Genomic DNA, 12,164 nt, shown 5'->3' on the forward strand with positions numbered 1-12,164 from the left:
AATGAATATATAATTCTTTGCTACCTAACTTGGTCCATCCTTCGCAGACTAGAGAGAATCTCTGATCTCGTACCCCATATCTATCAGAGACCGACATTACATATGCTCTCCTCACCAAAGGGAACATATAAAAATAATAAATATATATCTTCTCTAGTTATATTATAACCCCCACAATACAGCATCTTACCCTAGTTCCCTTCCCCCCCACTAGATATTCACAAACCCTAGTTCCCTTTCCCCATCAATAAATGGTTTCTCTGCCTATGCCAAGATCAATCACCATTAGTTTTTCTTCTCTTTTCATTACAACTTTATTCATGTCCACCTTGTCTCTTCCCCAAGAACTATTTGCTCTTGATTTCAGCTCAAAGTTACATACCGACAAACAATCTCTCATGTCTGTTGCATCTGATTTTGGCAACCTGACAGAATCCATCCCTGCAACAGTATTTTACCCTTCATACCCTCACGACATTGCCGCCGTCATTCGTTTTTCCTATACCAATTCTGCCCCTTTATTTGTTTCTCCACGTGGTCATGGCCACTCTATCAATGGCCAGACATCATGCCCTGATGGAATGGTCATACACATGGAATCTCTAGGTCAAGATCGTACTGACCGGATAAATGTGTCGGTTGCTAACCGATATGTGGATGTGGGAGGAGAGCAACTGTGGATCGATGTGTTGAATGCGGCACGAATACATGGTCTAGGGCCAAATTCATGGACCGACTACTTGTATCTGACTGTCGGTGGGACCCTGTCAGTGGGAGGGATCAGTGGCCAGACTTTCCAGCATGGGCCTCAGATATCAAATGTACTTGAATTGGATGTCATTACTGGTACGGTGGTACACAATTCTATCGTATTTATTTTTCATTTTTTTTTAAATATGTTTTCCACGACATCTAGCTAATTTGCAAGCTGAACCATAAAAAATGATGTTGATGCTCATCCTGTTTTCATTTTAGTTATAATTAAATTATGCTTTTGTTTTTATATATTCAAAATAACTATACAAGATAATGGTTAACAGTACGTTCTCGCTGGGTTTTCTTAATATGTATCATTTTCAGAAAAATAAAGTTAGATCATTTCAGTTTTTTAATCACGGTGCTTATCAAATGTAAAGAATTTGTACTACATTTATGTTACATGGTCATCATATGTTTCACCTGTCAACTGGAATAATGCTTTTCATGACATATTGTTTAGATCAGAATATATATATATGTATGTATGTATGTATGTATGTATGTATCCATATACAAAAGATGTACATACCATAATTACTAATTGACAAAAGTGTTGCCCACGTTTCCATTAAGATGCTGACTGCTGAACACTAATTGACAAAAATGGAAAGCTTATCTTTAATTTCTACTTTAAAACATTTTGAACATATATATATTCTATTGCATTTTCTAAGGAAAGCTTATCTGTTGTTCTTCAATTGTAGATGAGTTCATATCTTTGTAGTTTAAGCGCATTAGCTGAAGTTTTCAAAAAAAGTTTAAGCCCAAAAATTTCATTTTTGATGTTGATGGAAAAAAAAAAACTTCAACCAAAAAAGGTCACTTATATAAATGCAACACAGTGCAACTAAAAATTATATTATAATTCCATTACATTATAAATTAGCAACTTAAAGTACTTGGTAAATAATAAAAAAAACAGGTACAGGTGAACAAGTGACCTGCTCCAAGACCCGTAACCGGGATCTATTCAACGCAGTGCTAGGTGGTCTCGGCCAATTTGGGATCATAACACGGGCCCGGATACCGCTATCACCTGCACCAGAGAAGGTTAAATGGGTTCGACTAATGTACACCGACATAGTCAGGTTTACAAGAGACCAGGAGCATGTTATATCCGTTGATGAGAGCGAACGGGTTTCTCGGTTTGTGAATTATTTGGAAGGTTCTCTTTTATTGGAGCAGGGTCTGATTAACAGTTGGAGGTCATCTTCATTTTTCTCAAAGAATGATATTGAAAGAATAGTAGAGCTCATGGCCAAGCACCGGCTCACAGTTCTGTACTACCTCGAGCTGGTCGTTCGTTATGATGAAGATATAGCCACTGAAGTAGATCAGGTAATTTAATTGCTTTCTATTATTAATTATATATACCTTGTCTTGAAAGTAGTTTATTTATATAGTTTCTATTTAAAATCTCACAAGAGGAACTTTATGAGCTGCATTGAACAGAAGCCCTGCTCCAGAAGTAGGAATCCGTATCAACCGAGGTACCTGAGGTGCAAGTTAAAAATCAGGACCGTTCTTTTAGCTTGGCACAAATCTTAAAGGAACCCCTACGATCACGGCAGCTACCAAATTGAGTTTGATCTGAATAAACTTAATCTGAACCGTTCGTTCTTTTAAATTGCACCTCAGGTACCTGAGCGGACACGGATTCTTAGAAGTAGGGTGAATATATTTTTTTCTAATTACTATATATATATATATATATATATATATATATATATATATATATATATATAGAGTTAGGCTGGGGTGCTATAGATAGCATAGTGGCATCTATGCTACGGCTCAATATTTGAGTTTTCAAAATCCAAACGGTCGATCCGAACCGTTCATCTTATTCTCCATATTAATATCTGCTTGGAAACCAAATTTTACATTTTTCTGAATTTTTTTACTATTTATTAAGTATTTTACAAAATTGTTGATCCAACGGTGGCTGCACAAAACAGTAAAACCGTTGGATTAGCGATTTTCAAAGTGGCTTAATAAATAGTAAAAAAATTCAGAAAATTATAAAATTTGGTCTCCAAGCAGATATTAATATGGAGAATAAGATGAACGGTTCGGATCGACCGTTTGGATTTTGAAAACTCGAATATTGAGCCGTAGCACGGGAGGCCACTATGCTATCCATAGCACCCCAGCCTAACTCTATATATATATATATATATATATATATATATATATATATATATATATATATATGAACATTTTAAAAATGGAGTAATGCTACATCAAATTTTATGAGTACAAATTTAGTAAAGAATTTTGACTATCCAAACTAATATAAAAAAAGGGAGAGAATGTTTAATTTAATTGGACCAGTTCATAATTTGAAATAAGAAAATATTTATTAATAATTTTAGATTAAAATGAAACACAATGAATATGAACCATTCAATAAAAACTTAGTTTATTGAAGGAATCTTTAGAATTTTACTACAACAACATATGTTGTCCAAGCAGAGTGTGTGTGTGTGTGTGTGTATAGTTGTAATACTTGTTTAAAGTGTGTCCATCGCTGCTATACATATTTGTTATGTCATTATTAGTATTTTTCTATATTATATACTATACATCTACATTCATAAACTTCCCAAGATGTAAATTGCAACTAATTTTGACATAATTTTGATCAGCTTGTATTATTTGAGAGCATCAATATATGTGCTTCAATATTAATTATTTTTAACTAGGAAGTCGATCGGTCGTGAGGTTAAACCAAATATATAGCTCTGCCATATTCACACGCGACAATTCGTGCCCCGGCATAATACTGCCACCAAATTTTACATTTTTTGAAAAAAATTTACTATTTTTTTAGATAGGTAGAAAATCAGTTGATCTAAAAAATTCTGCACGATATTTGTTTTTCTACCTATCTAAAAAAATAGTAAATTTTTTTTCAAAAAATGTAAAATTTGATTTCCAAATACATATTAATATGAAGAACAAGATGAACGGTTCAGATCAACCGTTTGAATTTTAAAAACTCAAATATTGAACCGTAACACCGTAAGCCTCTACATGCAAACCACAACACCTTAACCTTACCCTTATAAATGTGTCACGTTTTTTTTCTCTCTTTTAAATCTAAGGTACCAGGGGGAATCTTCTCATCTCAATATCCAATGATCAACTACCGACACGCTGCGTAATTGACACTTTTTCAGAAAAATCACACTATGTATATATATATATATAATTAATTAAAGTTTGTTCCCGTTAAAAAAACATTGTAACTGCAGTAGTGAAATTTTCTAGAAGTAGCTGCTGCCGACATTGGCTGTGTCCACTGAAAACAAAAATTTTACAAGGTATATATAGTTTTATTAACATTTTATAAGAGGAACAGTGGAGTACTGACAGCTGGTTAATAGTGTTTTCAGTACATGTAGGCCTCATTGGTCTAAAGAGACTGTACAGATACGTTAAAAAACACAACAATCTGAATAGACAGCGACCTAGTACTTCAAATTGGTATTTTCTTTTCTACACCCAAATTTACATAACATCATTCAACTTTCATCAGAAATCTGACACTTGCGATACATGTTTTTTCAGCACACAGAACCATGCACTTGTAAGCGTTTAAACTTAACACCAAGCGCATATTTTAGATCACACGGCCACAATTTAGTGTCAAATGTATATATGAATCAGTGTTCTAAATATCGCGCTATAGCGTTTTTGGACCCTAAACACTAAGCTATGGCATAATAACGCTCTATTTGAGCTACGAACGCTATAGCGGTAATAGCGGTCCGCTATAGCGCATAGCGTGTAGCGCAAATAGCGGCCGCTATGCAACATTTGTTTCTTTTTTTTCAATTTATATGAGCTTTAAATAAATGCTCATATTGGATTTTAATTGTAATTTTTTTTTTTTTGCAATTGATATACTAAGCTTTATATTAAACTATTAAATATTTAATGAGAGATCCATCAAACGAAATCAAAATAAGGAAGCTACAACGCACTATGCAACATGAACTGTTTTTTTTCCTTTTCAATTTATATGAGTTTTAAATAAAGGCTTAGATTGAATATATTAAGATATTTCTTGAAGTAACAAAATGATACTTACTATACAGTAGTTTGAATATTTTGAATATATTAAGATAGTTAATTATGCCATGATGTCTAGGTTATTTTGAAATTTAAATTGAAAAAGATAGATTATGTCATGATGCTTAATATATTTTGAATAGAAAAATATTGATAATTTATGATATTAGTATTACTATGGATATTTTGAGTCGCAATTTGGATTTTGTATTGGTTCAATATGAATATTATAAATTTTTAATCAATTTAATATTATTTATTGTAATATGAGACTTAGATAATGTTGATATTTAATACAAATATATGATATAATTTTTATAAAAATAAGAAAACGCAATGTAGCATAGCTTTCGCTATAGCGACGCTATTCGCTATAGCTTTTTTTGTAGACTTCCCGCTATGACGCGATAAACGCTATTTAGAACCTTGATATGAATATATGCCCACTGGTACTGGTACTGCCAACTGAGAGATACCAACAGGGCCGAGTTGTCAGGTCACACTTGCTACATTTGGCAATTTCCTTTCATTTGGAAGATAGTTGGTTGGAAGTTTGTTATGACATATGTATTTTTGTTTTTGTTTTTATTAATGCTTCATCAAATGAAACATAGTGGAGGCATGGTTATGGCATTTTGTGTTGTATATATATATATATATATATATATATATAGACTAATATGTTTTCGGTAGCATATGGGTCGAAGCGCTACTGGTCTAAATTTGAAATTTCGAAATCCAAAAAGTTTATCTGAACCGTTCGTCTTGTTCTCCATATTAATATGTACTTGGAGACCAAATTTTACATTTTTCTGAATTTGTTTACTATTTATTAAGCTACTTTGAAAATTGCTGATCCAACGGTGGCTTAACAAAATAGTAAAATTAGAAGCCACCGTTGGATCAGCGATTTTCAAAGTGGTTTAATAAATAGTAAAAAAATTCAGAAAAAATGTAAAATTTGGTCTCCAAGCACATATTAATATGGAGAACAAGATTAACGGTTGAGATCGACTTTTTGGATCTTGAAATTTCAAATTTGAACCGGTAGCACTTCGGCCCATATGCTACCAAAAGCATATTAGTCTCTCTCTCTCTCTCTCTCTCTCTCTCTATATATATATATATATATATATCAAGAGGGTTCAAATGCCTCCATTTTTTGTGCCTCCATCATGCCTCCAGATTTAAAAACTTTAATAATTCAAAATTTAAAACTTAAAAGTTAAAATAAAACCATTAGATATGATCTACATCATTTTATTTATGCACGTGCAAAAAATTATGACATTTCAATTTTATTTTGATTGTCATCAAGAGCTTGTAAAAAACACACTAATGTGAATGATTTCTAGACGTCGATTTTTGAACTTATTGATTCACATAAAAATAAAATTGAAATGTCATAATTTTTTATGAGCAAATATAGGGAAAATAATATAGATCACATCTAACGGTTTTATTTTGACTTTTAAGTTTTAAATTTTGAGTTATTAAAATTTTAAAAAATGAAGGCATAGTGGAGACACAAAAAATGGAGGCATTTGAACTCTCCTCTCTCTCTCTCTCTATATATATATATATATGACAATTGCATGTGTTGTCGATCTCTGAGGTACAGGTATATATATTCTTGTTTGTTTAATTTATTAGTTATTAAATAGGGAATACTAAAATTATGGTGTTTAATTTTTAGGAACTCGATCTGCTACTCGGTGATTTGAGGTTTGTGCCGGGATTTGCATTTGCACAAGAAGTAACCTACGTTGAGTTCCTCGACCGGGTACATGATGGAGAGGTGAAGCTGCAAGAGGCTGGCCAATGGCAAGTGCCTCATCCTTGGTTGAATCTGTTTGTACCTAAATCAAGAATACTGGATTTTGATGCAGGGGTCTTAAAAGGGATACTTGGTAAGGACAAGGCCATGGGTCCAATTCTCATCTATCCAATGAACAAAAATAAGTAAGTTTTAATTTAATTAATTTGGAAATTATATATTTCATTCAAAAATAAATTCTTCTGAATTAATTATATATATATCTTAATTAAGCATTTAATGGTATTAATTAAACAGGTGGGATAGTGAGATGTCAGCCATGATTCCAGATGAAGAGGTTTTCTATGCCATCGGGATATTGCGTTCGGCAACAAGCAGAGAAAAATTAGAAAAAATGGAGGATCAAAATGAAAAGATACTAGAATTTTGTAGCATGGAGGGTATTGCTTTCAAGCAGTACCTGCCACATTACAGGACCAAAGAAGGTTGGATGAAACATTATGGTTCAAAATGGGACAAATTTGTGGAATTGAAGATGAAATATGACCCAAAAGGAATTCTAGCTCCAGGGCTGAAAATATATACCTCTTTGTTAGAGGACAAATATATTTAAATTGTAGAAGATTTTTATGACTAGCTACTGTCAAGTAGAGCATTGGAGTAAATTTTATGCTAATTAATCTAGTTCTCATAAATGAAAGGGCTATTAGATTAGTGTGCATATATAGTTTTCCATTGAATTTCATTTAATTAGGCCACATGTTCTAAAACCTCTTCTTCTTCTTTTAAAAAAAAAAAAAAAGCAATAATCATATATCAGCTGAAAGCTATGTTAAACGTCACAATTAATAATAAAATTTGCCAATATATTGCATTTCTAGAACCTTGAAATATACTTTCAGAATTTGAAATTTTCTTAAATGATGGTTTAATTCAAGATAAGGTTATATAATTTGAAATTTGTCATTTAGCTTAAGAAGCTTCTATTTTTCTAAGAATGAGATAAGGGTCACTTAATGTCCTCAAATTAGTATTAAGAAAGAGAGGGTGAATTTTGTATTGATCTTATATTTTTTATTACAATTACATGAAGCTCATTTATAAACTTGATTATTTTATATTCTTAACCATTATATGATTAATTAGGTATACTTCTCATGATTAGGAAATGTATTATTTGATTAAGTATTGTTTCTGAGGTACCTACAAGAATAGGACTATATCGATCTGCGAGGGTAAAAGTGTTTCTTGACGATTTTGTCGCGGATACTCCTATTAGTAATATTGATACGTCCAAAATAGCACATTTCTGTTGGTGTACTCTCGACAATAGTATTTTCTTTTATTCTTGCAGATAATATTGCCCCATTCTTATAAGACATTGTTTCGTTCTTACAAACCATGAATACCGTTTTTTGTTATATATGATAAAAAATAAATTAAACATTTAAAGAGATGTAAACTGAGGATGAGAGAGTTGGAATAGTGTTAATTAGGCGCTCACTTAATTATTTGGTATTCAGTTGCAATCTGTATGGTCATTTGCAAAAGTCATGATAGCCTGATAGGAAAAGATTTTCAAAATTATTTCATGACACATGCACATCGACAGGGATCTATGCAAGGACGGTTGATGAGATTTTTCTGAGAAAAAGACGATTTCATATTCAACATTTGGTGGATTTATTTCTATTTTAGAGTACATGTGTTGTGTAACACTGTACATCTCTGCTAGTTGATGCAGCATGCATCATTTCCAATAGGAAAATTATAAAATCAATTGCATACTCAGCATTGGTAGATTTCTTTCTATTTTTAGAGTATACACATCTCTGCTGATGCAACCAGCGGCCATTTTTATTAATATCCCTAAAAATAATTGAAATTTTAAAAATGCCCCTGCTCACAATTTTTTTTTTAAAATGCCCTGACCGCCTGGGCCTGGGGCGGCCCAAATAACCCGTGAGGCGCCACTCTCACGGGCGCTCCATACCTCTAGTGAGGCGCCCCAGTGTGGGGCGGCCCATGCCTCAAGTGAGGCGTCCCAGGATGGGGCGGGTCATACCCCATTATTTGGTCCCCCTGCGCCCCTTCTCTCCCCCCTTCTCTGTATTGCATCCGAACCAAAAAAAAGAAAAAGAAAGCTGCTGCTCCGCCTGGCCGGCACCCCACCACCCCACCGCAACGTTCTCATTTCCCTCGCTCTCGCTCTCTCTCTCTCTCCCTCACTCGTTGCACCACCACCGATCGTTGAGCCGCTGCACCACCGAGCTTTTGAGTTGTTGCACCACCAAGCCTTGAGCCGCGACACCACCGAGGCTTGAGCCGCTGCCTCCTTTGTTAAATGTATGTTTTTTTTTGCTATTCTATTAATTTAATTTAGGATTAGGGTTAGGGTTTAATTGTGAATGTGATTCGATTCGATTCAATTCGATTCGATTAGTTTAATTGTGAATGTATTTTGATTCAATTAGTTTAAATTGATTGTTGATTATGATTTGATTCGATTCGATTCGATTAGAGTTTAGGATTGAATTGCTTGAATTGTTAATTTAATTTAGGATTAGGGTTAGGGTTTAATTGTGAATGTGATTCGATTCGATTCAATTCGATTCGATTAGTTTAATTGTGAATGTATTTCGATTCGATTAGTTTAAATTGATGGTTCAATTTAGGGTTAGAATTTATGGTTCAAATGGTTGAACTGTTTAAGAATTTAGTTGTTGGGTTTATGATTTAAAAATATGCATATTTATTTTTTGAAAATTATTTTTGTGATAGTTTATAAAAAACATGTATATATGAATATAAAAGATTTGAAGTAAAACTAATTATTTTGAAGTATATCAATATTTGTTTAAAAATGATATATATATTCAAGTAATACAATTAAAGTTCAACAATATAATTAAAAGCTTAACAGTATACTTCAAGTAATTACATTCAAACTAAGAAATTATATTCAAGTAATTATAATTTCTTCACTATTTGCGACCCACACTCCCAGCAGACCGCCTGTGACAGGGGCGGTTTGCTAGGGTCCTGACCGCCTGGGCCACGGGCGGTCCACTAGGGATGCCTATTTATTCGTTTTTTCTCTCTCTCTTCTCACTCCAACATCAGTCTACCTCCCACCTCAAAGGCAGAGAGAAGGGAGAAAGCGCTGAAGGCGATTTCGGGCGATTTTCTGGGCGACTACAGCTACAAGTAATTTAAATATTTTTTTAATTATTTTTTTAATATTTTTTGTAATTATTTTTTAAATATTTCTTTTAATTATTTTTAAAATATTTATGTCAATTATTTTTTAAATATTTTCTAATTATTTTCTAATTATTTTCTAATTAGTCGTTGATTACTGTACAGTTAGTATTTAATTACGCACATAATTAGCCTTCCTAATCAATTGCTGTCACTTGAAACCCTAGTTATAATGGCACCCAAAGTTGGAAAAAATAAAGGAAGAACTGAAACCGAACACGAAGCAAAAAGAGCACTCATTAATAATTTTTGGACGGCTGAAGCCTACGCGATGAGGAATTTGGAAAGATTGTTTTCACCCAAAAATAATAAAGAATTTCTGAGCACTCTTGATCCATCAATTAGAAAAATGCTGATGGAAGGCTGGGTGGACAGGGTCCCTCCACCTGGATGGGGACAGTGCTGCTTATGTGAGCTGAAGGGAGATATGGTGGATATGTTCTTCTGTTATAAATGTGGCAAAGCTGTTCATCCCAATTGCATGGACCCGCATGCAAATCTGCTGAATGACGCTCGTCTCACTACGTGGGAGTGTCCTGCGTGCGTCCGTCGGGCTGAGGAAAAAAAGGGAGCAAGCTCCTCATCTCGTAAGGCTTAGACCCCAATTGTATGTTGTTGTAGTATTTTCTGTTTTAACTGTAACGGTTTGTATAATTGCTATTTGAACTGGTTGTTGTTGTATGAATTTTATGTTACCTTATTCTATGGACTCGACGGTACTGTATTATTTAGTAATGTATTTGGATTTTATGAATTTTAAATTCCTGCCCATTAAGATGTGCGGTCCAGATTAATCCGTTTTTCTTCACAAAATTCTTCAAATCAAAATACTAAGATCTATATAAAAAAAGAAAAACACCATGGGGCGCCCTGGGGGCTGGCGCCTCACTTGCCTTATGGGGCGCCCCAGGGCCTGGCACCTCACTGGGTATTTTGGGCTGCCCTGGGCCCAGGCGGTCAGGACATTTTTTTAAAAAAATTATGAGCAGGGGCATTTTTAAAATTTCAATTTTTTTTAGGGATATTAATAAAAATGGCCGTGCAACCAGCATCTTTTCCCATATCAGATACTCCACCTGTCATCTATCTGCTCCACCAAAATCCAATATATATTTTCGCTTCAAAAATCCAATAGATAATGATACCACCACAATTTTTTAGTTCAATATTTTTTTTAATGTTAAATTTACGGGTAGTTTTTCTTCTGTGAATTAGTGAATATAATGTTGGTTTTCTTAAAATTATATGCGTTATTGTATTTTTAGTAGGGGGCTTATTATTATTGTTATTGTTAAGAAGAGTTCAATTGAAATTAATATATATCTTTATTACAAGTCCAATCAGTTTTATACTATTTACTTAATTAATTACACATACTTGTATTTCATCTTTTATTATGGTTTATAACTTTTTTGGTTTATTTTAATTATGCCCATAACTAGGTAATTAATTTTTATTAGTCAATATGTAAACTTTTTAACTAACATATTTGTTACAGAAATATTATATATGTTGTATCAGCAGAGATGTGTATACTCTCTACATATACACTAATATTATACTTTCTGATTTTAGCAAATAAAATTTCACACTTAATTTTTTTTTATTCTAAATCATTTATACACATAAAAAATAAAAGTTATTCAAAACTTGAATAAAATCACAATTACATATTTTACACAAGTAAAGAATAGATGAGAGTAAATAGGAAAAAGGAAGAGGGAGGAAAAGAGAGGAAACAAGTGGGGTCCACAAGAGCATTTTGTTAAGGATTTTGATTGGAGGGTATTTTGTTTCATATTTTGAAAAGAAATGACACTTTATAAAATTTTCTTTTAATAAAAGATGCTATACCTAGGAGTGACAAAAAAGCTCTTAGCTCGTGACTCGATCGTAACTCGCACCTAGGGGTGTCAATGGTACCTTTTTAGTCGTTTATCCAACCTGTATCGTATTTGATAAGGCAGGTATGGGTAAGATTTTTTTTTCCATTAGCTTATTGGGTATGCGTATGGGTAAAAAAAAATCGTTAATCAAATGAGTAAAGTTATGGATAATGACTATTTCGTACCCGTTACCCTATAGGGTAACTATAAAATTTACATATATATATAATTCAATTTCCAACCCACTTAAATATATATATTTGTGTATTTGAATTTTCTTCATTTATAAAAAATAATTTAGTTAGAACTAGGGGTGGCAACGAATCAAACCGAATTGAATTTACCCTAAGTTTGAGTTTGGTTTGAATAAGATTCGAACCGAACCTAGTTTGATTCGTTTCGAA

At 33.0% G+C, this 12,164-nt stretch overlaps 1 protein-coding gene across 1 annotated transcript; it reads left to right on the plus strand.

Annotated features, from left to right (window-relative positions):
* Positions 1-320: 320 nt before the first annotated feature.
* LOC144559962 (cytokinin dehydrogenase 7-like) lies at positions 321-7,226 on the plus strand. Its single transcript, XM_078309128.1, has 4 exons — positions 321-846; positions 1,682-2,097; positions 6,533-6,798; positions 6,911-7,226. The coding sequence occupies exons 1-4, from the start codon at positions 321-323 to the stop codon at positions 7,224-7,226; spliced, it is 1,524 nt and encodes a 507-aa protein (XP_078165254.1).
* Positions 7,227-12,164: the final 4,938 nt, after the last annotated feature.

The sequence above is a fragment of the Carex rostrata genome, chromosome 9, assembly GCF_964058835.1.
Source record: "Carex rostrata chromosome 9, lpCarRost1.2, whole genome shotgun sequence".
NCBI classification, from domain to species: Eukaryota; Viridiplantae; Streptophyta; class Magnoliopsida; order Poales; family Cyperaceae; genus Carex; species Carex rostrata.